This window comes from Acipenser ruthenus, chromosome 16 (assembly GCF_902713425.1).
Source record: "Acipenser ruthenus chromosome 16, fAciRut3.2 maternal haplotype, whole genome shotgun sequence".
NCBI classification, from domain to species: domain Eukaryota; kingdom Metazoa; phylum Chordata; class Actinopteri; order Acipenseriformes; family Acipenseridae; genus Acipenser; species Acipenser ruthenus.
In genome coordinates this window covers 32810228-32837633 of record NC_081204.1, presented here as the reverse complement: position 1 = coordinate 32837633, position 27406 = coordinate 32810228, and the positions used below count along the sequence as shown (strand labels likewise).

Here is a 27406-nt window from a genome sequence, read left to right as displayed (position 1 = left end):
ATGAGATGTTAAATCAATGTCCTTTTGTAAGTGACTCTGCATATAATGCACAGTTCACAGCCTACCTCTGTAAAGCGCTTTGTGATGGTGGTCCACTATGAAAGGCGCTATATAAAGATATTATTATTATATTATTATTAACCAGCCATCAATCTCAATAGGCAACTCAGCCGTGAAATCTGACTATTAATCAACAGTAAACAAAAAAAAATTTAAGCTGCGACAGATATTTTGTTTCTTAATACCAAGGGTGTGCTCCTTAACCCGTTCTGATTTGTCAGCACATTTTGCAACAAAAGACAATTGCTGACAAATTATTTTTTTATATTTACATGAATTGATAACAAAGGTTCAAATTAAAGAGGTTAAAGCTCCAATAAAGCAAGACGATATCACAAGATGACTACTTCTGTTAAACAAAAGTGAACTCCCGTATTAAAAAAAACAAGACAAGCCTGTAATTATGACTACATCTGATACAAGGTCATCCCACAATGGAACAGTGTATGCTTACATTACATGTCATACAATGTTAAAATAATGATTACACGATGCTTTAAAGACTGGGCGTGTTGCCCTGCCATCAACATATCTTAAACAAAACTAGAAAACAAACATGAATATACCCATCTTTAATGGTGGACTTCCATTGCAGATCTACGATATCGTGCCACAAAGCTGAGCAAAGTTTTCTCTAAATGAGCCTTTCACCCGTGGATTAGCTATTGGGAGATGCTGTGTGCTTCATTGCGTACAGCATGTTCATGAGCTGGGCCTACACAGTACCTGCACCACAGCATGCTGTAGAAACTGTGATGGGAATATAATTAATTTTTAATCAGGACTTCCATCTGTTGTTTTGGACATCTGTACTGTTACTGTAGAAAACCGATTGCTTTATTTAGCTTTCAACTATACAGTACATTGCGTGCAAGCGTTATTATACTAGAGCCTGTAATGTCTGAATAGAATTAACAGCATGGTTGTAATTATTTAGTATTCTTCTGCAGCACTTATCCCAATCTACTTTACAATGTAACTTTTTCAATTATATATATATATAATATCAAACTGTATTTATTTGTCACCTGTACTGCATGTCCATTGTCTACATATGTCTCAAGTCATATGTTCTAGCATATGAGATGTATATTGATTAAAAAAAAAAAAAAATACAAAAATAACCGAGGACAAAAAAATGAAGCATGCATTTACTACCCTTGTAATATTGTAATAATCTCTAATAATTCTCTAATAATCAAAAGTACACCACTGCTGGTAGTTTCTAGCTTTCAAACATATACAAGATGTGTGTAAAACAGTGTGTGGTTGGCAAAACAGTAGCCTACTATATACAAACTGCATGGAACACATGTAAGTTTGCATAGTCAATAATTCATATCTCCTTGAGACATCTGGACACAGAAAAACAAGGATTTCTCGAGAAACTAATTTGCTAAAACACCATCACCAGACTGATACCTTGTTACACATTTTGGGAGACAAGCAGTTTCATTGTGAGTTAGGCTGGGCAGTGCTCTTTAGTCAGAATTAGTTTTTCCTTGGAATAGGTATCTCGTTGTAGCAAGAGGCAGATAGCAAGCTAGGCGGGTGACTTTTGCTGATGTCAGTAACGGCTGCCAATGGGTTATCTCTAACCCTACACAGACTCTTAAAACTTGTGGGCAGTCGAGTAGGAGAAAAGAAGCAGCAACTCAACCCACCAAAAAAAAAAAAAAAAGAAAAGAAAAAAAAAAAAGCAATTGACAAGCATTCAGAAAGCTACTGACTCATACAGAGAATGTCACACACTGGGGCACATTTTTTTAATTGCATAGTTTATTGTGTTAAAACTAATTCAAACTGAACAATACAACCGGCGACACCACGCCTTATAAAAGGAAAGGAAGGGGACGAACACTTTTTTAAAACTGTGTGACATCACAGTCCTGCCTGCAATCAAAGCACATGTAAAAGAAAAAAGGAAAACAGCACTGTTATGAACCAAAGTCAACATTACAGGAAAGGATAACAGCTTTTCTAATGTATCATCATCTACTGTGACATGGTCCACTGCTCACTCAGGGTCACATCATTAGATAGAGCAAAGTGGACATACTGTGGACTGGATTCAGTCGTCCACTATGCAATTCAATGATGAAAACAACATTCAGCACAGAGCAATGAAATGTGGCAGGTGGGGGCACCATGTGATGGAAAACATTCTAGGACCCCCGGCATGGGACATTAGGGGTCTATAAGTCAATGCCTACGCCTCAATACCACAGCTAGAACATGAGTGGCTTTCAAAGTGCTGTTTGTTGTGAAACAAAAGAGAATCTTCATTTCCCCGACCCTAGCATGAGAAAACAAGCCTTTACCTACTGTATGTATCGCATACAGAACTTTGCATAAAGCACCACACATGACTGATCACAGAAGACGATGGGAAAGGTCGCTGCCTTTAGCCTGAGAGATATTAGATCTGAACAAAAACAAGTCCTGTGATCGACGCCCACTTCACCAGATACCTATTGTTAATAACGCTTTACCACAAATGAAAACTAGCAGCTGCATTCTGGATGAAACCACAAGAAGAAAAAAAAAAACACTTTGTTTGAATGCTGCGAAAGTTAAAAAAGTGGGAAAAATGACTGCCTTACAGAAAAGTTTGAAAAATCAACCTAATGTGATTCCATCAGCAAATGCAACAGAAAGGATTTGGTACGATATGGTGGTGATACAGTGACCCATAAGTGCCGATCTGGTATTTGCAGTTCATACCATTGATATCGTATATAAAGATACAAGTAGGTTACATGGGAGGTACCATTCCACCAGCGGTTCATACAATGGTAGTTCAGTACAAAGCTGCTCTTGTGGTCCCATCTTCTCTTAATGCTGGAAAGATTGAGTGGTGACTGATGGCCAATTAGACTGAGCTTTAATATGCTAGTGGTAAACTGAACGCAGTGTAGTTACTCTGTACATAGTCAATAACTGGTGATTCAATGACACTTTCCTCGTCCCAATATTTCAGTGCATTTACAGCTGCTTCTCATATAGATAAACACCCACCTCTCTCATTAAAAGTGAATCATATCATTTGGTTTATAATCATCCCACAGTGGTGAATTAGTGACTCTGCAGTGTTAGTCACAGAGGCTCTCTGTGGACTGCATGACAATGTGAATGCTACAGAAACAAAGGGGGAACTGTTGCAATCTTTATCGCTAAATTACTATACGAATTTGCAATGCAAATTAACAATTGAATTTTTTCTTCAGATAACCCGTGCTTGTGCTCCATGTGACCAATCAAATTTAATTTTCACAAAACTGAAATGTTTCTTCCACCACATTTCTTTCCCAGACAACACGTTAATATTACAATATAAAAAACGAAAGACCTGGAGAGTGCCTAGGAGGACCTGAAATATATAACTCAGCTGCTTGGTTCTAGTTCTGTAAAACGAAAGACCTGGAGAGTGCCTAGGAGGACCTGAAATATATAACTCAGCTGCTTGGTTCTAGTTCTGTAAAACGAACAGGTGTTTTACCTCTTATAAAAAAAATAATAATAAAAAGGAGTTAATTAAAGACTGGAGTGAAAACTTTGAAAATATGGCCATTCATGTGGTTAGCCAAGGATGCTAAACAACAACATGTGCATTCGGGACAGATAAACTGTTCAGAAGGTGTGTTTAGAAGGGAATGCACAGATAAAGATGCTTTGTCAGAACGTATGTCTCCTTTACTTTAAGTATCGGTACTGAAGATCTTTTAATAAAGAGTTTAAAGCTAAATAAGTTATACATTGCCTATTCAACACATTCAATACTCTTCAGATTTGGCTGTGCAATAATGGTGATGATAAACCGAGGAGCTCACCAACAGCCTGGCAAAATCAACATGAAAACACAGAAGTGAGAAATGTCGATACAACATTAATAATATATTTGTTTTACTAGTTATAGTTTTCTAAACACATTGTACTAATTAAACATAGCAAGTAATCAAAGGGTAATGTTAGCAGGAGTGATAGTAAGCGTGTTTAACTGTATAGGAGATGTATTGCACTGGCATTGCTACTGCTAAAACAACACAGTTATGTGCCATACAATTAGGTATCATATGTGTCCTGTTTTTGAAAGTGTGTGTTTATCAAGGAAATCACAAGTGTGGATACAGAAATATGGTTGACACTGACATTCAGCATGTAACCAAAGACTGAAACTAATTTCAGACTGAAATGTCATGTGCCTGTTAATGTGTGTTTTAATTATGGGTTCTTCCCTCAGATAGATGACTCAGAGATAATGCCTTTCTGTTGCCATGGCACCAGAAATTGTAATTACATTATGACATCACAGCAGTTTAATGTGTCTTTTTTTCCCATCTACTGTATATTAAAACATACCCCACTTTATTTACTTTAGTATTCTTCCTGCCAGATGCAGTGAGGAACAATCAATTTAACATAGATATTTAGCTAGCATATTTTAGTAGGCTTATATTATCAAGTGACTTCAGAATTAAAACAAGCTATCGCTGTTGTCAAAATCTAGTACAGTCAGCGGATCTCAGCAGTGACTACAAATGTAGTATTTTATTCACTAAGTTATTTGGCAGTAGTACAGTGTTTGTTGTGGTTTTTATCACGTAAAAAAAAGCCTTGTTTACTAAAATTCAGAGGGAAAATACTGTTTCATTTGAGACTTCAAAGAATGACAATCTCAGTGTTGCAGAAGATTCCACACTTAAACACTAGGACCATTTGTGACTGCTGCCTCAGCTGTTATTTATTACAAGCTCGCATTATATTTGCTGACCGATTAAACTTTCTTTGCATGACGAGTCTACGTCAATCTAACCTTTACTGTAAAGAAGCTCCACAACTTGAACAAGCAACAGCAGAAAATAATGCGGCTGCCTAGTGCCTAACGACTTGTATAATGTTTTTAGAGCTGTCTGTTGCTACTGTAAGTCCATCTGTATCCTACTTCACTAGTCATTGCCTGGGAGGAAAATAGTGTGTTCTTTCCTGCTGTCCTGGACATCCTACTGCAAAGAAACTCCTTCCTCTCATTAAGTATCTTAAACGTACTGTTAGATATACACACACAGATACAGTACGACAGTCCATGCCCCAGTAGTGTGACATGAGCCTGCTGGATAATCAGGCAGCTGCTTGTTACTACTAGTTTCTGAAGCTAATAAAAGGCGTCATCACTTATTTCTGCCTGGCATGCTGTTTTCTAACAGCTAAGCAGTAATAGAGCTTCCTATGTTTTGTAACACACACCCTAATTTTCAAAAACAGGAGACAGTTGCAAGTGGAGAGGCCCTTTCCCTCCGCTCCCCCCACCCCCCGGTCTACACTTGCATGTTTCGATCATTTCCAACCACAGTATCTTCCTTTAGAAACTGTCCCCAGCCTACATTCCTCAATAGAATAGGAATACAATGAAGCCAGCATTAAATATGGTTTAGATCTACAATTTTAGAGCTTATAAATGCTTCATATTTTTTTTTAAGGTATATTAAAAGAAGTGAGATACTTCCACAAATGAAATCAATTTGAGAATCTTAATGTTCATGTCAGTAAAAACATTCAAATCACACTGTAAAAGGATTCTAAATATGCAGTGTATCATGTTGAAATGTACAGCCAAAAGCACAGTTTCAAAATGAAACAGAAAACAGTAATTGTTGTTTCTTAAATATGTCACAGAATCATGGCTTGTTTTCTTTGTTTAACATAATCAAATACAATCTAAAACACAAACCCAAGCTGCACTGCTACCAGCACGGCAGCTCTTGTTTGTGGCCCTGATCTGTGCACACACTGACAGTGCAGGAACTACAACTCTACACTACAGCAGGCTGAGGAGAATGCATCCGAATATACACAGCCGAGGAGAACAGTTTAATTCTTATTACTCACATATCTCTTTAATTTCTTTTCAGGAGGTGATTTGATGAGCCAGCCTGTGCAGACCACATCCCCTGCGCTCATGTTGTTGGGTAGGTGCCGGGGCACAAAGAGAATCCAGTGTGGGAGCTATATTGTTTGAAACGCTACTGCTGTGAAAGAAACTAGCACCAGTCAATTTCTGTTCTGGAGCACTGCTGAGCAGAGAGAAGGAAGTCAAGTCATTGATCAGTGACAGAAAAGGCTCCCCTCCCACTAATTTAAACACAATGCACTAGTATTTAGGCACATGCTCATGGTGCTTTATAAATACAAGCATGCAGACAGGACGTTGTCACCATGTGCTAGGGGCTGCTTTTAAAAACAACAACAACAATAATAAAGGCTACAGCAGTGATCAGGCTGCTCTGTTTACAGTGAGTCGTTCCTGGATAAAACTGCAACAAGGAAGAGCCACTGAGGAAGGTCCCACCACCACCAGTAGGAACCAGTTCAAATCCAACACTGCCTCCCAACTGGGCTTTATTTATGCAAAAAGAAAACCCAGGGATAAGTGCCTGTGACTGCCTAGAGGTTAATAAAAACCATTGCAAAATGTAAAGCAGGTCAAATTCAATGAAGAGAACCTAATCAGAGAAAGATAGAACAGTCTACAGGTGCTCTTAATTTGTAGGAAAAGAGCTTCAGATTAATTCATTTTAAGCAATGAAGCAAAAATGCAAAAAAAGTATTTTTAATAATAATAATAATAATAATAATAATAATAATAATAATAATAATAATAATTCAATTCAAGATGCTCAATAACAATACAATTAATGCATTCCAGTCAGAAAGAAAAAACTAAGTCTTGTTAAGATCCACATAAAGATCTGACTTCAATATAAAATGATTATATAAAGACCTACAAAGACTGTTGTATAATGTCTCTTACGGAATTAATTGGAGAGCTTGGAGAGGTATCTACGGTACAGCAATTTGTTTTTAACCATTTACAATGACGGATAATGAGAAAGCCATCATGAACTGTGACACTACACACCTCACAATGAGAGAAGTGTGTGTGGTAGTGTTCCTAAACAACCCTGTGGTATTAATAGGAATGATAAGAGATCTACACTAGTGCGTATTACCTCTTTGTGTGTGCCTCATGCTATGCACTTCATAGAGGGAAGGTGTTCATTAATGACACGGACACTCCATCCATAATGTAAGCTTCTAAAGAACCACATTTGAAAGCACATTTTCACAGTGCTTCCACATAAAATGCCAAACCTTTCAAATGGTTTCCTTGTATGACCCACTGAGGCTCGTCATATTAAGTAAAAATCCACCCACTTACTCATGTTAAACCTGTTGTCCAAGAAGCATTTAAATCTACAAATATATGGAAAATGGCTATGATCTGACAGCACTGCTCTCTGTCTGCATGGACAGTAAGTACCCTTTCCAATTTCCAATGGCAATGCAGTAGCAAATCAATGGTAGCTCATGTAATGGACAGCTACAATGGTAACATTTTGATATTTTGATATTTTAGCAATGGTATCTAAATTGAATAAACCCAAACTGGTAACCTACAGTGATAACAGGGTAACATATAGGTACTAGTCCAGCATGTTACAGTATCAGGACCACGGTGCAATCCATGTTGATTTTCTTTTATTTTGTTGAACTATCACATGATGGTCTGACATTGGTTCTGCTTGGGCTTCTTCAGGTTAACTCCTGGTAATATAAAAGGACAGGCATTTTACTGAACCAAAGCAACATAGGGGGCTACATTCTCAAAGCTATTTACTCCAAACCGTCATTAGCATTATTTTTGTCTGATGGGGAAAAAACACCTCTTGCAATTCCAAAACAAATAAAAGACCATTCAAGAGTACTCGCAAGCCCAGGCGTCAGACGTGAGAGTCGTTTATTTCTGGTTTTGTATAAAACATCATGCTAATGACGTTTTGGAGTGAAGAGCTTTGAGAATCTGACCCAGGATTACGTCTATTTGTTGGTCCAGTGAGGGCTTACGAGCACAGATTAAGAAAAGCATTGCAATAGCACTGATTGAGATAATGTACTAAAGGTTGCAGCCTCTATCCCTAATTTGTTTTTACCTTGCATAAAATATAGAAATAACATTGTTATCTGCACTCCTGGTCTGATCAGGATACAACAGGCTAACAGCTATGTGGAAGTTTTCATTAGGATAATGGCATATCCACACAAGAATGCACTTACCAATTGATATTCGCCTCTTCAGAAATGTTGGGCAAGTGCATCTATTGGCAAATTTGAAATACTGCATATCCCTTCGTTCACAATTTTTTAATTTAAATTAGAAAATGATGAAACAGTTTGTTTGATCTTTGTGGGGTTCAAGAAGTTGCCCTACCAAAAAATCTAATGCATTATAAAATAGATCCACAGACAGGAAAATGTACATGGTACAATTATGCACGCAGGGACCCCGAAGGGGATATAATAAGCATACAGTTGAACTGGAACTCTGTGCTGCTATGATAAACATCCCCACCTAGTGGATACATACATAAACTTCACTTTTACTCAAAACCCCCCCAAAAAAACAACTAAAAAAACGGGTCAGTTTAGGAAGCTATCTTTGTGCTTGTCATCCGAGTTTAAACAGTGCTAATGAGCAGGTACTGTGTGTGCGGAGGACAGTAATGCAAGACAACTACTTACTTATTTAACACGACGACTTATTTAACACGACGACTTCTAGAGACTGCTTTCTTTAACAACTACTATATTCTTTTAACTTGTGTTTGCTTATTTCACTTCCTGCAACGGTGCAAAATGAAGCTATTTCTAATGTCAGTCTGACATCTAGTGTCGTGTTGCATATTTGCAGAACACATCCAACTAGAATTAAAACATGCGATTAAACAACACATGTATTATACAGCATACACATACATGTATACATTACTTGTGATACAATTTAGGAATATATATATATATATATATATATATATATATATATATATATATATATATATATATATATATATCTTGCTATACAAAATATTTCCATATAGACTACTTAACTACTGGCTTGCGTTATCATTTTGTAGTTTCTTTGATTACGATGTTAAATACAATATCTAAATTATGTTCTTTGTTCATTTATGTCTCAGTCCTAAAATTGTACGTGATGCAAAACATTTGGCCATAGCTGTACGTTATTAATACCTTATTATTATTATTATTATTATTATTATTATTATTATTATACTATTAATAACTATAGCAATAGCACATAACTATTCTGGACGTTGCAGAATTATATATATATATATATATATATATATATATATATATATATATATATATATATATATATATATATATATATTAAAGAAGCAAAATGCGCTTGATAATTTCAGTTATTGCTGGATAAACCTACAGTCGTTTAAATTAATTTCTAGCAGTCAGGTAATACAGGTACTGTTGAAAGTGTGGTTACATTCTGTAGCGTTCCCTGTCGACCCTGATACAGTAGAACACTTGAACTTGCAACTCAATTGTTGCCTTGCTGATAGAATTTTCTAGTCGGAGTCAGAGAGCAGGTTAAAAAATCTCGCTTTCTCGCGGTGTTATGGCGCCATCTCATTGCGAGATCCTCGTTCCCTGTCTGTAATGTAAGGGGGCGTGTACCATGATCGGGTACAGCCAAAGAGTGACGTAGTTTATTATTTTTTAACTAACAGTAAAACATTACTGTTTTGCAAAACAACAAATAGAATTCTAAGTCTAGCCGCAATGTCAGACGAAGAGGTCCCGTCCACGTCTAGGGATCCCGAAGCAGAGAAGGACGAGGTGAGCTAGGGGTTTGCAATGCATTTTGCAAGAGGCTTTCTTGTGAAAACTAATAGACGGTACAGAAGTTTGATATTTTTTGGTTCGTTACAATTGGGGAATATGGCGGGAAGGGGGCGTACAGAATAACATCTGCAGCAGACACCAGGTGTCGTTTAATAGTGTGAGAAACAGTTGCGCCCTGTGTTTTATTAAACTAACATGGTTTGAAAGCATCGCAAGAGAGACTATAGCTTTGCAGAAAGTACCGGGCTTCGTGAAATTCTAGTATTCCAGGGTTTCCATATACAAAGAAACTAGAAGCAGATGTCAGATGGTACTGCCATGTAAGACAGCTATGCATGTTGTTAGCATATAGTCTTCAGTTTGCATATAGTATTTCAGTATATATATATATATATATATATATATATATATATATATATATATATATATATATATATATATATATAACAACGTTTTATAAACTGCAGTTTACTTCTTCGTGTTTGTACATAGAGGAGAATGATGATGATGATGTAACACCAGGTTGCTTTTTAGTCTTATTATAAATTGTACAGTATTTGCAATTATTCCAACCTTAAATATAGCTGATTAGAAAACATGTATCAGCCCCACATAATAATAATAATAATAATAATAATAATAATAATTGCATCAGTTTGTATAATGTTCTGCATTTGAGATTGCTGTTTTAAAGACACGCGTTTCTCCCTTAACTACACTGGTTGGTTGTAAGGGACCGAGTTGACGCGCTTGTTCGTGTTCAACATGCACACGTGACTCACGGTGATCCAGTGCACTGGAAAGAGACGTCCAAAGACTACCAGGAGATAAAGCAGAGTTCTTGGGATTTTTTTTTTTACCTTCCAGCACCCTTTGCATACAAGCAACAGCTGAGTCTCATGATTCAAATAACAAACTGAAAACAGCTCCTGATATGCTGCTTTTGATTTATAATAATAGATTTTCGCTTGTGATTCTTTCACAACCAATCATTTGAGACACACATGGCAAGTGCTTTCTTAACCAGTGGATCTTTTTGGGATGTAAAATATTAGGCTTTTACTGTAAACCAGGATGCGCACAGAAACTGAAGTTTTAAATGAGCGTTTTATTAATGAACTGCTTTATTTTAGAAAGAGGATCGTCCTTTCCAGCTCAGTGCTCCTCCCAAGGCCACCAGCAAGGTAGAAACAGAAGCTGACCCGGAGTATGAGGAGAAGAGGGTAAGAGATTCTCTCCTGGTCCTCCTGTCCTTTTTGAAAAGCATACTGCGGTCAGTGTGTACGGTAGTTGTTTGCAGTTTCACCATGCTTGCACTGTGCTAAGAATTTCCTACACTTTGTTATAATCTTATCATGTTAATACACAGTGTATCGCTTAGAGCATTGATTTCACTGCTCCCAAGTATTTCCTTGCTAGTTTTACCCAGGTCTTTCAGAAAATGTGCCTTATGTGCAAGGCCCCCCAATGGTTACTTTAAGTGCCTGCAGTATTTTCAGACACAGTTAAAGCACCAGACAAGTGCAGTTAGTAATAATATACTGTCAATCAAAGCCTCCTTTTAAGTCAATAAAACATTTCCCTAAGTCTTATAATAGCGCTTAATAGCTCCCTGTACACAATAGCTCCCTGCACACTGTACATTCAGAGACCAGTGAGTTTTTGTATTTTTTTTTTCTACAGAAAGCAGATCGAACCAACAGGTTTGAATTCCTGTTGAAGCAGACGGAGCTCTTTGCACATTTTATTCAGCCCGCAGCACAGAAGACCCCCACATCTCCCCTGAAAGTCAAGCTGGGACGGCCGCGCGTCAAGAAGGACGAGAAACAAAACCTCCTCTCCGTTGGAGAGTAAGTCGGATCTTGTTATTACGAAGGGTCAGGAAATAGTCTTGCAAGGGGATGATCAGCCTTGGTGGTGGAGGTGTGTTCTCTCCAGGAATGAAGGAAGGCAGAGCAGGGTGTTTGTCCTGTGCCGGAAGGGACATTTTGAAATGAATTATCCTTCCATACTGCAGCCGATTGAGCACTATATAAGGACAATGTAAACAGCTGGGCAGGAATTCATATTCATATGCTCTACAGCAAATGTAGCAGCTTTGCAGATCAGGTGTGGACTAGTCGTGTTTTAATGTTTGGTAAAAAGTGAAAATCAGATATTCTAAATACACACCGACTGTATGTGAGCTCCACCAATGGGGCAGGGGCAGGAGAAAAGAGACAGGGTAAGAGTCCTTCAGTTGTCACCTATAGAGAACACGAGGAGCTATTCAGCCTAATGTCACTGTTGTTTAAATTGAAATAGCCATCTCTGGCTGTTGTACATATTTATTTAATCAAATGGTTAATTCACTGGTTACTTTAAGATCTTCATCTAAATAGATTTTGCTTCTGGGAGTTTTTTGAAGGGGCATTTTCAAAAGCTAGGATAGGCCATTTTTAATCCTTGAAGCCATGCTTTAATTTAAAGTTGTAAATTAGTTTAATGAAAGTTACATTTTATTTACAGTTCTTTTTCCAGGCAGATTTTAATTGCAGTTACTGAGATATTCTTCAAGTCAGTGTTCAGTTTCCAGATGATTAGTTGCTGTATGCAGCAAATTCGTTGCACAACTATTACACCTTGACTTGTATTTAAGGTGAATTAAAGCTATTTAATAATATTTGTGTTTTAATAACATTTTTAGAAATATTGTTTTTGGTTAAAAACCAAGTGTCTTGTAAAATACCTTTATTGCATTATAAATGATATATATATATAATATACATAAATAAAAAATGTTCATGATGTAAGTAGTCTTTTAAAGCGGCATGCCAGTGATAAAGTGTATTTTGCTTTTAAAGCTAACAGTTGCACAGTATGATTACACTTGGGGGCCCAGTGAAAGATCTAGAGTTATTAACATGAAAACATTCAACGGGGACGCCTCCAATTTCCTTTTAATGTAGGTCCCTTAATTACCATGGTGATGTCAGAAAGGAAGAGGAGGCAGGACCAGAACAGAGTCAATTAGTGGCAGGATTACAGTTGGACAGGTCAGGAACTCATTTGAGAAAGTAGGGGTTGGTGAACCGAAAACAAAGAAAGGTTTGGATGCAACAGTTTTAATTAACCCCGTCCTCCTGTGTAAAACTGTGAACCATGCTGTACATTTCTGAAAATGCAAGCTATAGTACTGCATGTGTCGTCTGAGTGTTCTCTGTGGAATGGTGGTTGTAGAATTAGAACACGTTTTGATTGTCTGTTTTGAATTATATTTCCGTTCACCACAGCATTTACCGTGCATCATTTCCATTTAGCTCAACTAATGACATGCTCTCACAATAGATGAAAGCTCGGACAAATGTTAAATTAATCTTGAATCTTGAATACTGTAACTGCATTTAAAAAACAAACAAACTGCAGACTAACGATCCATAAAATAATTCACAAACGTACGAGTGGGACTTGCTCTCAAATTCAGTAGCGCCCTGTGTTTAAGGTATGTATACTGGTATGTTTAACTTTTTCAGAAGTCTTGGACAAACACGATAGATACACGTCAAAATGTCATGGCTTGGTATATTATTGCTATGTTATTAAAGCTTTCGTTTTTGTTAAAGTTTGCACATTGTTCCGTCATACCCTTACACTTTAAATAAGGTGGTGGAAGTTCGTACGTTTTGCACATAAATGTAAATCAATAAAAACAAATCTTTGCAGTTATCGACATCGGCGTACAGAACAAGAGGAGGATGAGGAGCTGCTGTCCGAGAGCAGAAGGACGGCCAATGTCTGTGTTAGATTTGAAGAATCCCCCTCCTGTAAGCAATCTTAAGATATGTCTCGGCGGGCTGTCAAACAAAGACAGTTTATCATTGATCGGTACTTGTAAACGATATTGTTAAAATACTACAGTACCAGCGAAGGAAGCCAAACTAATATTGAGATTTAATCAGCAACCTAACTTTTAATTCATTATTCTTTTAATGAATGTCTTGAGTCTCGAACATCATTTCGCTGTGTTAATTACTTCTGTGGGTTGGAGTAGATAATACTTTTTTGTTCTTGCATTCTAACTGTTATGCTCAATTAGTGAGCCATTCTTTAAAGTAGTCATTTACTTAGGTCCACCTTAGTTTGCAAACACTTACAGTCTATTTTTTTATTTTATTTGTTTTTAGATGTAAAAAATGGAACATTGAGAGACTATCAAATAAGAGGACTAAACTGGATGATTTCTCTATATGAAAATGGCATTAATGGAATTCTGGCCGATGAAATGGTATACATAATCATAATGTCTATTTTAATGCACTTAATTTATTATTTTAAAAAAATGAGAGCATTATTACTCTATGACTATGGGAAACACTGTATATACTTACTATGTAAAAAAAAAAAAAAAAAAAACCTGTGTCAACTGCTGTGCAGTGCGGTTTCACAATTTCACTGTTCACATCTTAAATTAACAGACAGGCATGTTACCATTTTAAATACTGCATGTGCCCTTATAGAGACATATGAGATTGTGCAAGATATTAAACACGTAATTCTTTACCAAGTTTTGCATCTCTCTTATTCGTGTTTATTCTGCATGTTTTTTTTATACATTTTATGCTTTGCGATGCAGGGTCTGGGGAAGACTCTGCAGACCATTGCATTACTCGGCTATCTCAAGCACTACAGAAACATTCCTGGACCCCACATGGTCCTGGTCCCCAAATCCACGCTCCACAACTGGATGAGTGAGTTCAAACGCTGGGTGCCAACGCTGCGAGCCGTCTGCCTCATCGGAGACAAGGATGCCAGAGTAAGTAGGTGGAGAGATAACAGATGCAACAGTCGACCCCCCGTCCCTGAGTTTTGTGACATTTATTTTTCTACTGTTAGCTTTTAGACTGAGATTTAGACTTTAGCTGAGATTTTGGCATGGAATTCATGGGAAAATAATAATTTTGCATGCTACTGTTATTTTTTTTAAAATTATTATTATGCTTCATAGTGATATTTTAATTACACACAATTGTATTCGACTCACTATGGTGAACAAAAAAAGTAAAAAGAACACTTTTTACGTGTCACTCTTGAGCATAGTGCTGTTGACCAACAGTAGCCATAAAATAATAGTTATACAATGTGACCTCGCCCCAAGTAACGTTTAAATCATGAGTCAGGCCGCCTTCATCCGTGACGTCATGGTGCCAGGGGAGTGGGATGTTTGTGTCACCTCGTACGAGATGGTCATCAGAGAAAAGTCTGTCTTCAAGAAGTTCAACTGGAGATACCTGGTCATAGACGAAGCGCACAGAATAAAAAACGAGAAGTCTAAGGTAGGAAAGGAGAAAAGAAGAGAGTACTCTATTTCATTGCATCATTTGGCTCTACAGCCATGGCCAAAAGCTTTGCATCACCCTGTAGAATTAACTAATTTTGCTTCATAAAGTCGAATGAAACCTGCTTGCATTGCATACTGCTTTGAAGTTTTACATATACTACGAAAAACTGACAAAAATGTGACATTTTGGGCTCCTGAGTGGCGCATCCAGTAAAGGAGTGCAGGATGTGCCCTATAGCCTGGAGATCGCAGGTTCGAATCCAGGCTATGTCACAGCCGACCGTGACCGGGAGTTCCGAGGGGGCGGCGCACAATTGGCTGAGCGCTGCCCGGGTAGGGAGGGCTTAGGTCGGCAGGGGAATCCACGGCTCACCGCGCATCAACGACCCCTGTGGCCGATAGGGCGCCTGTGGTTCTGCAGTGGAGCCGCCAGATCTGTGTTGTCCTCCGGCACTATAGGTCTGGTGGCATTGCTGTGGATCTGCAGTGCGAAAAATGACGGCTTGGCGAGCACTTTTCGGAGGACGCATGTTGCAGCCGCCGTTTCCTGAGTCGGCGGGGGGGGTTGCGAGCGGTGAGCCGAGGATACAGATAATAATTGGGCATACTAAATTGGGGTGAAAACCGGGGTAAAAATAATTGGCGACGACTAAATTAAAAAAAAAAAAAGTGACATTTTGAAATCTAACATGACATATTGTACTACTGTTATGGCTTCCGGGAGACTTTTTTCGATAACATTTTGTAGTTTCTTTGATTACATGGTGTTAAATAAAAGATCTAAATTATGTTTATATAATTTATTTTGTTATGTCTCAATCACAAAAGTCTAGTTAATCTCAAACCTTTGGCCATAGCTTTTCTTCTCTTTTTAATTCATTGATGTGTTTTTTTTATAGCTCTCTGAAATAGTTCGTGAGTTTAAGACGACTAACAGGTTGCTGCTCACTGGGACTCCGTTACAGAACAACCTTCACGAGTTGTGGTCCCTGCTCAACTTCCTGTTACCCGACGTCTTCAATTCTGCTAATGTAGGTTTACTTTACTCAGTCGTGACACCTTCTGTTTTCCTGTCATTGTTTCATCACACAGTATATTTGGAACTCAGATGATGAAGAAGAAACTTTTCTGGGCTAGCAAACAATACTCATTTTTTTTTACTCTTAACGTGCCCCAAGTTGGTTTCTGATTCCTCTGGTAAGGTGTGGTTGTAATTATTTGCAAGATCTTCTATGATATCAGTTATTCTGAATTTACTGTTTGGGGTTGGTGGTTTTTGTCTTGGTCTCTGTATACTGTTCTTTACTAGCTGATCTTCACCTCCAGCATGATTCTCATTATCACTTTGTGAATCTGCACCCTGCTCACAAAAGGGAATGCACGCTTCCCCATGGACACTGCTCATCAGGTGCCTCTTCGAGTTAAAATACACATGACATTAAAAAAGAAACTGTATTGGTTTACTTGCTGTGCTGATGTACACTGTGAAGGGGTCATGCTCAGGTGTCAAGTTGTTTTCCACCTTGTGTCTTCGTTAGTGTGAAATTGTCATGAAATGATATTGTGTGTGTGTTTTCTTTCAGGATTTTGACTCGTGGTTCGACACCAACAACTGCCTTGGGGATCAGAAACTTGTGGAACGTCTGCATGCTGTAAGTCCTCCACCTTTTTTTAAATCACTTTTCTGTCCTCTATTGAACAAGAAGATCTGTAGATCAACACTGTGCTTCCACCACTCTCAAGACTCCCTGGATAGAATCATCAACCCATGGGAACTTAGTGCATCCCACCCTGGAGAGATTCCGGGGTGAATGTCATTTGTTTTAAGTATTGAACGCAAATTTAGACATTGAGGTAGCCTTTATTGATTTTAGCAGTCGTGGCTCTTGACATTTGTATCTTTTTAACTTATATAATTTAATATATAATAATCCTACTGGCGTTTTCCCCTTAAGGAATATTTATAGACCTTCTTAATTCGTATTGATAAATGCATTTAAAATATTATGGAAAAACGTCTGCTGTAGAGCAGGTTTATTTGTCAGCAGAGTTTTTTGTCTGCAATGTTTAGGTGTTTATATCGCAGCTGTTTAGAACCCTAAGTGTCAGTTCTACCCAATTAACTTTCCAGCAACAAAAAAAAGAAAAAAATTAAGTTTTTCATATGAGAAATGTATCCTCTGTCCTTTGAGTTCTTACCTCTAGTGTTGTCCTTTAGGTTCTAAGACCTTTCTTGCTGCGTCGCATCAAGGCTGAAGTGGAGAAGAGCTTGCCGCCGAAAAAAGAAGTGAAAATTTACCTTGGCCTCAGCAAAATGCAGAGAGAGTGGTGAGTTCAGATAGCCGTTCTGTTCAGAAACGCACAGAACGGGTTAACAAATGCTTCACCTTTTTAATCTCTTTGCATTTGAAGGTACACTAAGATACTGATGAAGGACATTGACATTCTGAATTCCGCTGGGAAGATGGATAAAATGCGGCTGTTGAATATCCTGATGCAGTTACGGAAGTGTTGCAACCACCCGTACCTGTTTGATGGAGCCGAGCCTGGGCCTCCTTACACCACCGACACCCATCTCGTCACCAACGGAGGCAAGATGGTGGTGCTGGACAAACTGCTCCCCAAAATGAAAGAGCAAGGTAGGCATTGTAGTGGATTTATCGTTCATTAGAACCCTAGGGAGATTTATTGGACACTTTAGAATGGTCTTGGTTTAAACAGGATAGTTTTGGAAATGTTTCCGTAGACGTGGACTTACATGAGTACTCTTTGAATTCGATCTATATTTTCAATTGGAACTTCAAAGTGCAGTAAACTGTAAGCATGTCCACTTGGAGGGAAGCAATTCGAGTATGGTTTGAATCCCTATGCGCAGTAAAAGGTACATTGGTTATTGCTGTCAGTTATTTTCAGTAAAGCAGGATGAAATTCATTTCTTGCATGAAATTTTGAAAAGCTAAAAAAAATAAATAAATAAAAAGTAGTTCTGGGCACTAATAAATATAATTTCATTGAACTTCATCTTTTTTTTTTAAATGCCCATTGCTTTATGTGGGGGAACAAATAGCGTCCTCATATGAGGTCATCGTGCATTTGCGTCTTCGATATGTCCCCATGTATAGACTAGAAAATGTTTTATTTTTACTTTGAAAGTATTTGCATGTACCTTGTTGATTTCTGTGGTAAGGTTCCAGAGTTCTGATCTTCAGTCAGATGACCCGGGTATTGGACATTCTGGAAGATTACTGCATGTGGAGAGGGCATGAGTACTGTCGCCTTGATGGACAGACGCACCATGAAGAAAGAGAGGTGTGGAACAGTGTTGTGCTTGCTGCTTACGTATGCAAATTATATTCTTGCCAGTTACTCAAACCATTAAGCAGCACGGTTTTGATTATTATTTTGAAATAAGGAGAAGGATTAAATTATATATATATATACACACACATTTGATTTATAAATGGTTCCAGATAATTCAATACGTTTTCATTCTGGTGTTACTGCTCCAGTAAGTTACAGCTATATGGTTAGTATTAACCCTATATTGTCAAGTAACACACTATTTATTAACATTTCTACAATTTTACAAACTTTGTTTTCTGACTGCCCCACAACCACACGTTACCAGAGGAATCAGAAACCAACTTGGGGCATGTTAGAGTAAAATAAAATAAAATACATTTAACCCTTTGCAGTCCATTTATTAACTGCGCGTCAGGCACGCCAGGTCTAATTAATTTTCACATGCGCAGTTAATTTTATACGCGCTGTTTAAAAGTATTTTTTTTCACAGTCAAACGGGTTTAAATGGCCCTGCATATCAACAAAGCACTCACTAGGCATCTCCAGCCCCGCCCCACCCTTTCGTTTGCTATAGCGTTCACCTATGTAAGAAATAAATGATAATAATAATAATAGTCGTACATACCGATCGATCATCTCCGGATCACTCGTTTTATCACCAAACTCCTCAATAATGCGATCCAAGTCATTATTTTATTACTATAACATCTGAAAAAAGCTCTGCAAATGTCCATGATAGCCTCAGTGCGCTGACGCACTCAGCCAGCTTGTTTACTATGAACGCCCCGTTATCTGATACCTGATACCATATATGACTATTCATGAGATACGCCTTTTTTATTTATTTATTTTTTTTTTCCGACTTGTCTTGGCTCCTGTCGCTCCCACTCGGCAATTGAATGGTTTTCTCGGCTTTTTCCGGAGAAAAAACGACTAAACACCTGTTTATTGCGTTGCTATAATGATGTCGGACCCAGTCTGACAAAGGACCTGTGAGGAATAATTGCAATGTCGGACCCAGTCCGACAATGGACCGCAAAGGGTTAAAGCAATATTTGACAGTATAGGGTGTAATTTTAAAGCAAGCCAGAAACAAATCAAGACGTCTCTAACCTTAAGTAACGTGTCCTTTCCCAGGAAGCAATAGAAACCTTCAATGCTCCGAACAGCTCGAAGTTCATTTTTATGCTGAGCACCAGAGCGGGAGGCCTTGGGATTAACCTGGCAACTGCAGATGTTGTGATTCTGTACGACTCTGATTGGAATCCACAAGTAGATCTGCAAGCAATGGTTTGTACTTTGGGGGGCTTTGGGGGGCTTTAATGTTTTTTTATGTACCAGTCGTTTTCATTCAAGAAGTTTTGACCCAAAGCAGTACATTTCATTTCGCAAAACGTGCTGCATCATAACGCTTTACTCAACTTGTGACATGCAAATAATTCAGCTCCATACTCTATTATTAATCATTATGAGCAAACTTTCCTCAGGACCGCGCTCATCGTATCGGTCAGAAGAAGGCAGTGCGAGTGTTCCGCCTCATCACTGACAACACAGTGGAGGAGAGGATTGTAGAGCGCGCGGAGATGAAGTTGAGACTGGACTCCATTGTAATTCAGCAAGGTATCTTATAATACTGCAGAATCACTTATGACATACAAATGGGCAAAGCCTGGAGCCACAAAAGAATATTTCTGTTACAGATTGTATAGGTCATTAAAAAAACAACAACTTTGAACTCACTTAATTAGATTTAACCGTTCTTCTCTTCTTGCTCCCATGCGACTGCAGTTGTTAGCTCTTGATATCTTATCTCATTTATGTTTGAAGTGTATCTATTATTACGATCTAAGTGGCTGCAGTAAGTATGCAGACAAAATCAAGAACATCAGCTGAAAAACTCTTCTGCACTTTCCTGTCGCAAGAAGGAATACAAAGTGCCACTTGTGAAGAAAGCATCTTCAAAATGTATTTAAGATAATCAACATGCAGGTTAGAAATATCATGCTCTTCTTGTTTTATTTTTTCTTTTAGGGAGGTTAATTGATCAGCAGTCTAATAAACTTGCAAAGGATGAAATGCTTCAGATGATCCGGCACGGTGCCACTCATGTCTTTACCTCCAAGGACAGCGAGTTGACAGATGAAGACATAAATTCAATCCTTGAAAGGGGTGCAAAGAAGGTAATTAACAAGTTACCCTTCAGTTTTTGCCTTTGACACCCACCGTAGTAATAAAATTCATCACAGCTTTATCAAAACAATATCCAGCGCCTTATAAACCCAACGCACATTCTTTGGTGGCGCAACAACAACAAAAAAGTGGTTTTAAAAAATAGCATGCATTTGAATGTTTCTAATTCATAGATTGTACTTTATTTTATTTGCCTCTTAGACCGCGGAAATGAATGAGCGTTTGGAAAAGCTGGGGGAGAGTTCGCTGAGAAACTTCACTGTCGATACAGAAACTAGTCTGTACAACTTTGAGGGGGAGGACTATAGGGAAAAACAAAAGGTAACCGTACGCATACACTTTCAATCACACTGCAGTGCCTTCAAGGGAGGTCTCAAAGCAAACACCATCACAAGTAAAAGGTATGGCGGTCGCAGTTTTCTGTGTGATAAGGTATATAAAAAAAGCAACGGAACTCCCCGCACCTACAGTACCAGTAAGTGTTCCCCTTTGTGTTCCTCGGAGGACAGTTCTTATGCGTTCGTTGCTCAAGTATGATGTAGTCTGGATTTAACAAAGATTAGCTACAGTATGTACAGTATGGCTTGGTGCTTCCTTACAGTTAACCTTACAAAGTTTATTTTTCGTTTTCAGCTTAGTCTGATGGAGTGGATTGAACCACCGAAAAGAGAGCGCAAGGCTAATTACGCTGTGGATGCGTATTTCAGAGAGGCGCTCCGAGTCAGTGAACCAAGGGCTCCTAAGGTAAAGCTTTTCAATACAGTTTTAAAAAGACAGAGAATATGGAGAGATTTAAAATGGCTCATTTGGACTTTCTTTCTTGTTTTTTTATAGGCCCCACGGCCCCCGAAGCAGCCAAACATTCAAGATTTCCAGTTTTTTCCACCACGCCTCTTTGAGTTGCTAGAGAAAGAAATACTTTACTACAGGAAGACTATAGGATATAAGGTGAATATCTCTATTTGTTATAATTACAAAACGGGAAATTAAATGTACTTTATTTAGGATAAAGTTGTCACTACTGTACCTTTACATTTTATAAAACTAGATATCTGTTATATTACCTGCAGGAGAAACAATAGACAGTGATTAGAGTAGCATAATGCGTTTATTTTGGAATCTATATAATTTCTATTCAGTCTGTTTTTAGTAGGTTAAAAATGACAGCAACTATTGCTATTTACTGCAGAGAGACTCCTGACCTTTATTGGATAGTATAGTTGTTTAAAGCATTCCTCTCACGTGTGGTGCGCTTAGTCAGCTTAGTAGGTCATACATTTTCGAGTGATGGATGGTAAATGATGGAATAGACCGGGTGTGCACTGATCGAGCTCCTGTAACACGCTGTGAACTCTGCTTTCCTGCTGGATCAAGGTTCCCAGGAACTCTGACCTTCCCAACGCCACTCAAGTCCAGAAAGAGGAACAGAGGAAGATTGATGAGGCTGAACCTTTAACACCAGAGGAGACAGAGGAGAAGGAAAAGCTACTTACCCAAGTACGACACTGCCCAGCGGCTTTATAAAGATATGTGATTTTTGTCAGCTTAAGCATTTCTTTTTCCATTCACATGGTTGAGACATTGAAACTTTGACAGTAAAACAGTTTTACAGCAGTTTTTTTCAATTTGCCACATTTGTTTACAGTTAATAAGTCTCAATTAAAACAGTGAGACCCTGCAGTGATTTACTGTACGCTGCACACTGCACTTGTACACTGTCTGCTGCTGCTTCTTCTTCATAGGGTTTCACAAGCTGGAACAAGCGAGACTTCAATCAGTTCATAAAAGCAAATGAGAAATACGGCCGTGATGATATTGATAACATTGCTCGTGAGGTGGAGGGGAAAACTCCAGAGGAAGTCATTGAATATTCGGGTTTGTTCTTGTTTTGTATAATTTCAACTGTATTTATCATAACTTGCAATATTATTTTTTCCTATCCTTACCACTCATTTCCACAAGGCTTTACTACACTTTATGTTTTACTGTTGTATCCTTCAGTAAACATTTTATTATATTATAAATACTGGTTTTGTTTCTGAATTTTTTTGCATTCAGGTCACGAGCAAATAGAAAAGTGTTCTAAGAAACCAACACTAAAAATGTGCAAAACAATGATTACTGCATTTATTTCTTGGTACCTTTCTGGACAGCTGTTTTTTGGGAACGTTGCAATGAGCTTCAGGACATTGAGAAGATAATGGCACAGATTGAGCGAGGAGAAGCCCGGATTCAGAGGAGGATCAGCATCAAAAAAGCGCTGGATGCAAAGGTCAGAAATTGTCATGCTTATGAAACTTTACCATGGTATATTTCTTTTTTTTTTTTTAATTTTAGTCGTTGCCAATTAGTTTTTATTATTTTCTCCCCAATTTGAAATGCCCAATTATTTTTAGGCTCAGCTCACCGCTACCACCCCTGTGCTGACTCGGGAGGGGCGAAGATGAACACACGCTGTCCTCCGAAGCGTGTGCTGTCAGTTACCCACTTCTTTACACTCTGCAGACTCACCGTGCCGCCGCCTCAGAGCTACAGCGTCGGAGGACAACGCAGCTCTGGGCAGCTTACAGGCAAGCCCACAGGCGCCTGGCCAGACTACAGGGGCCGCTGGTGCGCGAGGACACCCTGGCCGACCTAACCCTCCCTCCCCCCGGACGACGCTCAGCCAATGGAGCGCCGCCCCCTGGGAGCTCCTGTCCACGGTCGGCTGTGGAATAGCCTGGACTCGAACCAGCGACGTCCAGGCTATAGAGCGCATCCTGCACTCTAGCGAGTGCTTTTACTGGATGCGCCACTCGGGAGCCCCTACCATGGTATATTTCAATCCCGGGAATTCATTCTGCTTTTCCTTGGTTAACCATAGCTTTAACATGCTTTATTTACCATTGTCCCCAAAAATCGTGCTTTCACTATCCTTTTGCTGTGGTTTGCTACTATGCTTTTGCTACTGTTTACTACAGTAAGCTTTTAAAGGGATGCTATATATTTCTGTGATTTGTGTTTTGTTTACTATGTCTGCCATGCATTTAAAGATTTAAAGCCAATGAAAAATTAGGCAACTTTTTTGGGGTCAACTTTTAAAGTTGTAGGAAACAATTTCCAGCACATCCCCTATGCAAATACATCAACACAACATGGGCAGCTTGGTGATAATTGCCTGGTAAGATCACTAATGGTATTGCTACATTATTATGCAGGCAGATCACATTACTCTGTTAACACAGTGGCACCACTAAATGCAAGACTAATGCTTTCATCCTTCCTCAATGGGAATGATCACATGTTGCTTGTTTCAGATTGCAAGGTACAAGGCTCCATTTCACCAGCTGAGAATACAGTATGGAACCAACAAAGGGAAGAACTACACCGAGGAAGAGGACCGGTTTCTGATCTGCATGCTGCATAAGATGGGCTTCGATAAAGAAAACGTCTACGAGGAGCTCCGGCAGTGCGTTCGGAATGCACCGCAGTTTAGATTTGACTGGTTTATCAAGTCCAGGACTGCAATGGTAAGAAAAAAGAAATCAAGTAAACATCAACAAAAAACGTTCCAGTCTGGTCAAAACTGTAAAGATAATGAACATATTCTGTTAAATGGTGACCTCCATTTGAACCCATTAAGTGCCATTGTTCTCGTTTGAAGACAGCCCACTTTGTGATTTTATGGAGCATTTTTAACTGGCACCTACCTGTTATTTTAACTATATTGTTATGATAGCTTACTCTTAATTTTGTGAACCACAAAAGTTACGTCTAAATGTAGCTGTTAATTCTGTAAACATAGCCCTTCAGATGCTTTTATGACATCTCAATATAAAATAAGAAACTGAAGCCTAAGAATGATCCATTTCTTGGTGTTTTCCTCCCCACAGTAGAGTAAAGTTCCATTTTCTAAGTGCTGAGCTTCATAGCCGGCCTGAAATGTCACTGTTCTGATTACGGGCACGTCTAACTTGACTGTCCTCAAAAATAAAACGCAGACGTTTGTAGCCAAAAACAGCAATAGATTACTTATATAACATTTCTTTTTACTGAATTTACATTACAGCAAACAAACCTGACAGCCACAGAATAATACAAGACACCGTCCTTCATGTTGTATTCCAAAAATATAGCTCAGCAATCATATACTATATGAGTATTCATTTAAACATTGTAAGAAAAAAAAAAAAAAAAAACTTTGCTACCTGTCTTTTATAGATCAAGTTCTCGTTTATTTTACAGATAACTGAATGTAATGCATATAAAGCAGACAGGAATAATACCTTTAGCTAGACATGTCCTTGATAGGTTTGACTCACAAACATGCGATTTCAGCAGTAAAATGCCATACACCTTGAAAAGGAATCTCATATTTTGCTCATAATTCCTGATGCCCCTCTGAGATTCACTGGTTTGATCTTGAATGCATTAGTGTGATTTCTTATCAGACAGGAAGAGGCCGCTCTGGCTGGTCAGAAACCTTTTACAGATGCTCTTCCCCAGTCAATGTTTATTGCCCCTGTGAAGCCATCTGTTGGACAGTTTCAGTACCACAAAGGCTGTATGAACTATGAGCATTTTTTTTTTTAGTATTTAGAAACACAGGGCCATATTTTCAAAGCGTTTCCTCCATTCTTTAATTCGCTTCTTATTCTAGTTTGGTAAAATTAACAGGTGTTTTACCTCTATAAAAACTGGGAGTTAATTAAAGCCTGGAGTAAATGCTTTGAAAATATGTCCCACAGTGTGATAAGGCCCTAAGTTTCTGTGCCCTAGAAGATACGTTTATTTAATGGTGTGTCTAGGTGTGTTCTTACTTTTGTAAAAAAAAAAAAAAAAAAAAAAAAATGACTGAATGGTACAGACATGTTGAAACACATAGATTTTACTTGGTGTTTTTTTGGTAAAGATAAAATATTGCTGCTCTGAAGTGGCGTCCTCAGGTGTTTGGCTTGTTTATTAAGGGCATGTTTAAAGGACCTTTTCTTCTAGTAATACTTGAGGTTTTCATTCAGAATATGTTTTTAATCGGTGATAAAACGTGAAACGCGATTTCCTTTTAGGAACTGCAAAGACGCTGCAACACTCTCATCTCTCTGATTGAGAAGGAGAACATGGAGATCGAGGAGAAAGAGCGCGCAGAGAAGAAGAAACGAGCACCTAAAGTAGCAGCGGTAAATGAGCTTTAAATGTGTTTTTAAATACACTGTGTCATCAGTGCAGTATCCCAGCTACCTTCTGCGGGCCTTTGTGTTGAGGCAGGAGGTTCAGGTTACAGTGATTTGTAAATGAGTTGTAATTAGCGGTAACAAAAGCTAATACAGGTTCCCCCCTTTATAATGCAGCTAATACAGGTTCCCCCCTTTATAATGCAGCTAATACAGGTTCCCCCCTTTATAATGCTGTACTCTGCTGACTGTGCAGTTTGTCTCATAACAAGTGCTAGTGTCCTGCCATTTTTGACCAATTGGCGTCAGTATGAAGGGGCACCTTAAAGGACTAGCCGAGTGCTCTAATCAAGAAAGCATTAGCTAGACATAACCCTTGCAGTATTATTTATGTCTTTTTTAAAATTTTTTTTCTTAATTGTCATTCAGGCACAGAAAAGAAAGACGGATGCCCCTGCAGATTCCTCCGTTCGAAAGGACAAGAAAATGAAATCATAAAGGTGCCAACAGACTTAAAAACTGTCACCGAGCTGGCAGTAAGAACTACATACAGCATTTACTATTAATGTGAACTGCAAATGTTAGTGGAGTCTTCTTAGTGCATAGAAAAAAGACCTTGTGCCATTTTGTACATTTTAATTTGCAACACTTGTGGTGCACTTTTAATTTGTTTCTGCATTCCAGAACGGATAGTATTATTTTGTGACTTGCTTCTGTTAAAATGTTTTTTTCATGTTAATTGTCTTGTTATGCTAGCATGCTGGGATTTTAGAATCTTTACAGTATGGTTTTGATATGCTGCCCGTTTTTAAATAAAATCTTTTAAAGCCAAAGGATAGGGAACATGTGGGAAAAAAACAGTATATTGACCAGGTTCTCAGCAAGTATTGTTTAAATATGCATAATTGACCAATTAGGCTTTGCACATAATGTCAGCACTTTTTTTAATTGAAGATACTGATTGTGTATTATGTGTTGTTTTATTTTTTATTTGTTCGATTTCATTAAAGAAACTATATATATATATAATAGCAAAGAGATAGCAGAATTATATATATATATATATATATAATTCTGCTATCTCTTTGCTATTAGATAGCAACTTTTTTGCAACAGAAATACGGAACAATTCACCAGCGTGGTATAAAATCAGGGCACTGCAACGACTGCAAAGGAGATGGAAAACTTCAGATTGACTGACAGTGGTTTAAACAGTCCTTGAACATGTATTAAACCCAACAGTATCCTTGATAGCCTTCATCCTAATCTGTGCAGTATTCTGCTTATAGAGAACCTTCCAGCAGCTGTATCCATGAGTGTACATGTCAGCATCACTCTATAATTGGACAACTAGTGTGTGCAGTTTGCCAGCTTAATGATCTAATTGAGTTTCTCTCCTTCTCTTCACCCCAATTCTCAAATTTGAGAGCAGAAATGTAATATGCTTTTATTACCAGTTCAGAGTATCGGAGACGAATGACATTTTGACCTGCGATTTTCCAGACAAGTGCCCCTGAGCTGGGAGCCGGATTCACAGTTGCTTTATGAAATGTGCTAATGAGATGACAGACAGGAGGGGATGTGTGAAAGACACAATACACAGATTGCACTTTGATGAACATTAAGATCTGTAATCACGTCGTTTTACTCTTTTATGTTTTCTGTA

General features: G+C 38.3%; 2 protein-coding genes across 3 annotated transcripts in view; one reads left to right on the top strand and one right to left on the bottom strand.

Moving 5' to 3' along the window:
- The window catches only part of LOC117963280 (GRB2-associated-binding protein 3-like), a 32224-nt gene extending 26174 nt beyond the window's left edge, over positions 1-6050 (bottom strand). Inside the window, exon 1 of the mRNA XM_058989496.1 lies at positions 5947-6050. Coding sequence (XP_058845479.1) covers positions 5947-6018 — 72 coding nt within the window. The 5' untranslated portion in view covers positions 6019-6050. The remainder of the gene's footprint in view (positions 1-5946) is intronic.
- A 3517-nt stretch (positions 6051-9567) lies between these two features.
- Positions 9568-26706, top strand: LOC117412554 (probable global transcription activator SNF2L1). Of its 2 annotated transcripts, XM_058989493.1 has the most exons (25): positions 9568-9774; positions 10914-11003; positions 11464-11630; positions 12729-12815; positions 13483-13583; positions 13944-14044; positions 14393-14572; positions 14937-15092; positions 15997-16128; positions 16681-16749; positions 17316-17425; positions 17510-17736; positions 18285-18406; positions 19538-19690; positions 19888-20020; positions 20432-20580; positions 20792-20911; positions 21224-21334; positions 21425-21538; positions 21965-22087; positions 22333-22465; positions 22744-22862; positions 23887-24099; positions 25636-25746; positions 26170-26706. In XM_058989493.1, exons 1-25 carry the CDS (start codon positions 9718-9720, stop codon positions 26236-26238), a joined length of 3147 nt encoding a protein of 1048 aa, XP_058845476.1. In that variant the 5' UTR covers positions 9568-9717; the 3' UTR covers positions 26239-26706. The 2 variants fall into 2 exon arrangements, with proteins under 2 accessions (XP_058845476.1, XP_058845477.1); XM_058989494.1 differs by lacking the exon at positions 12729-12815 and having other exon boundaries at positions 9570-9774.
- Positions 26707-27406: the final 700 nt, after the last annotated feature.

Excerpts from the sequence above, each read along its gene's own strand:
- LOC117412554 (XM_058989493.1), top strand. The coding sequence starts at position 9,718 with ATGTCAGACGAAGAGGTCCCGTCCACGTCTAGGGATCCCGAAGCAGAG. Across the intron at positions 12,816-13,482 it reads GCAGGATTACAGTTGGACAG|TTATCGACATCGGCGTACAG; the intron begins GTCAGGAACTCA and ends AAATCTTTGCAG. Across the intron at positions 16,129-16,680 it reads ACGTCTTCAATTCTGCTAAT|GATTTTGACTCGTGGTTCGA; the intron begins GTAGGTTTACTT and ends GTTTTCTTTCAG.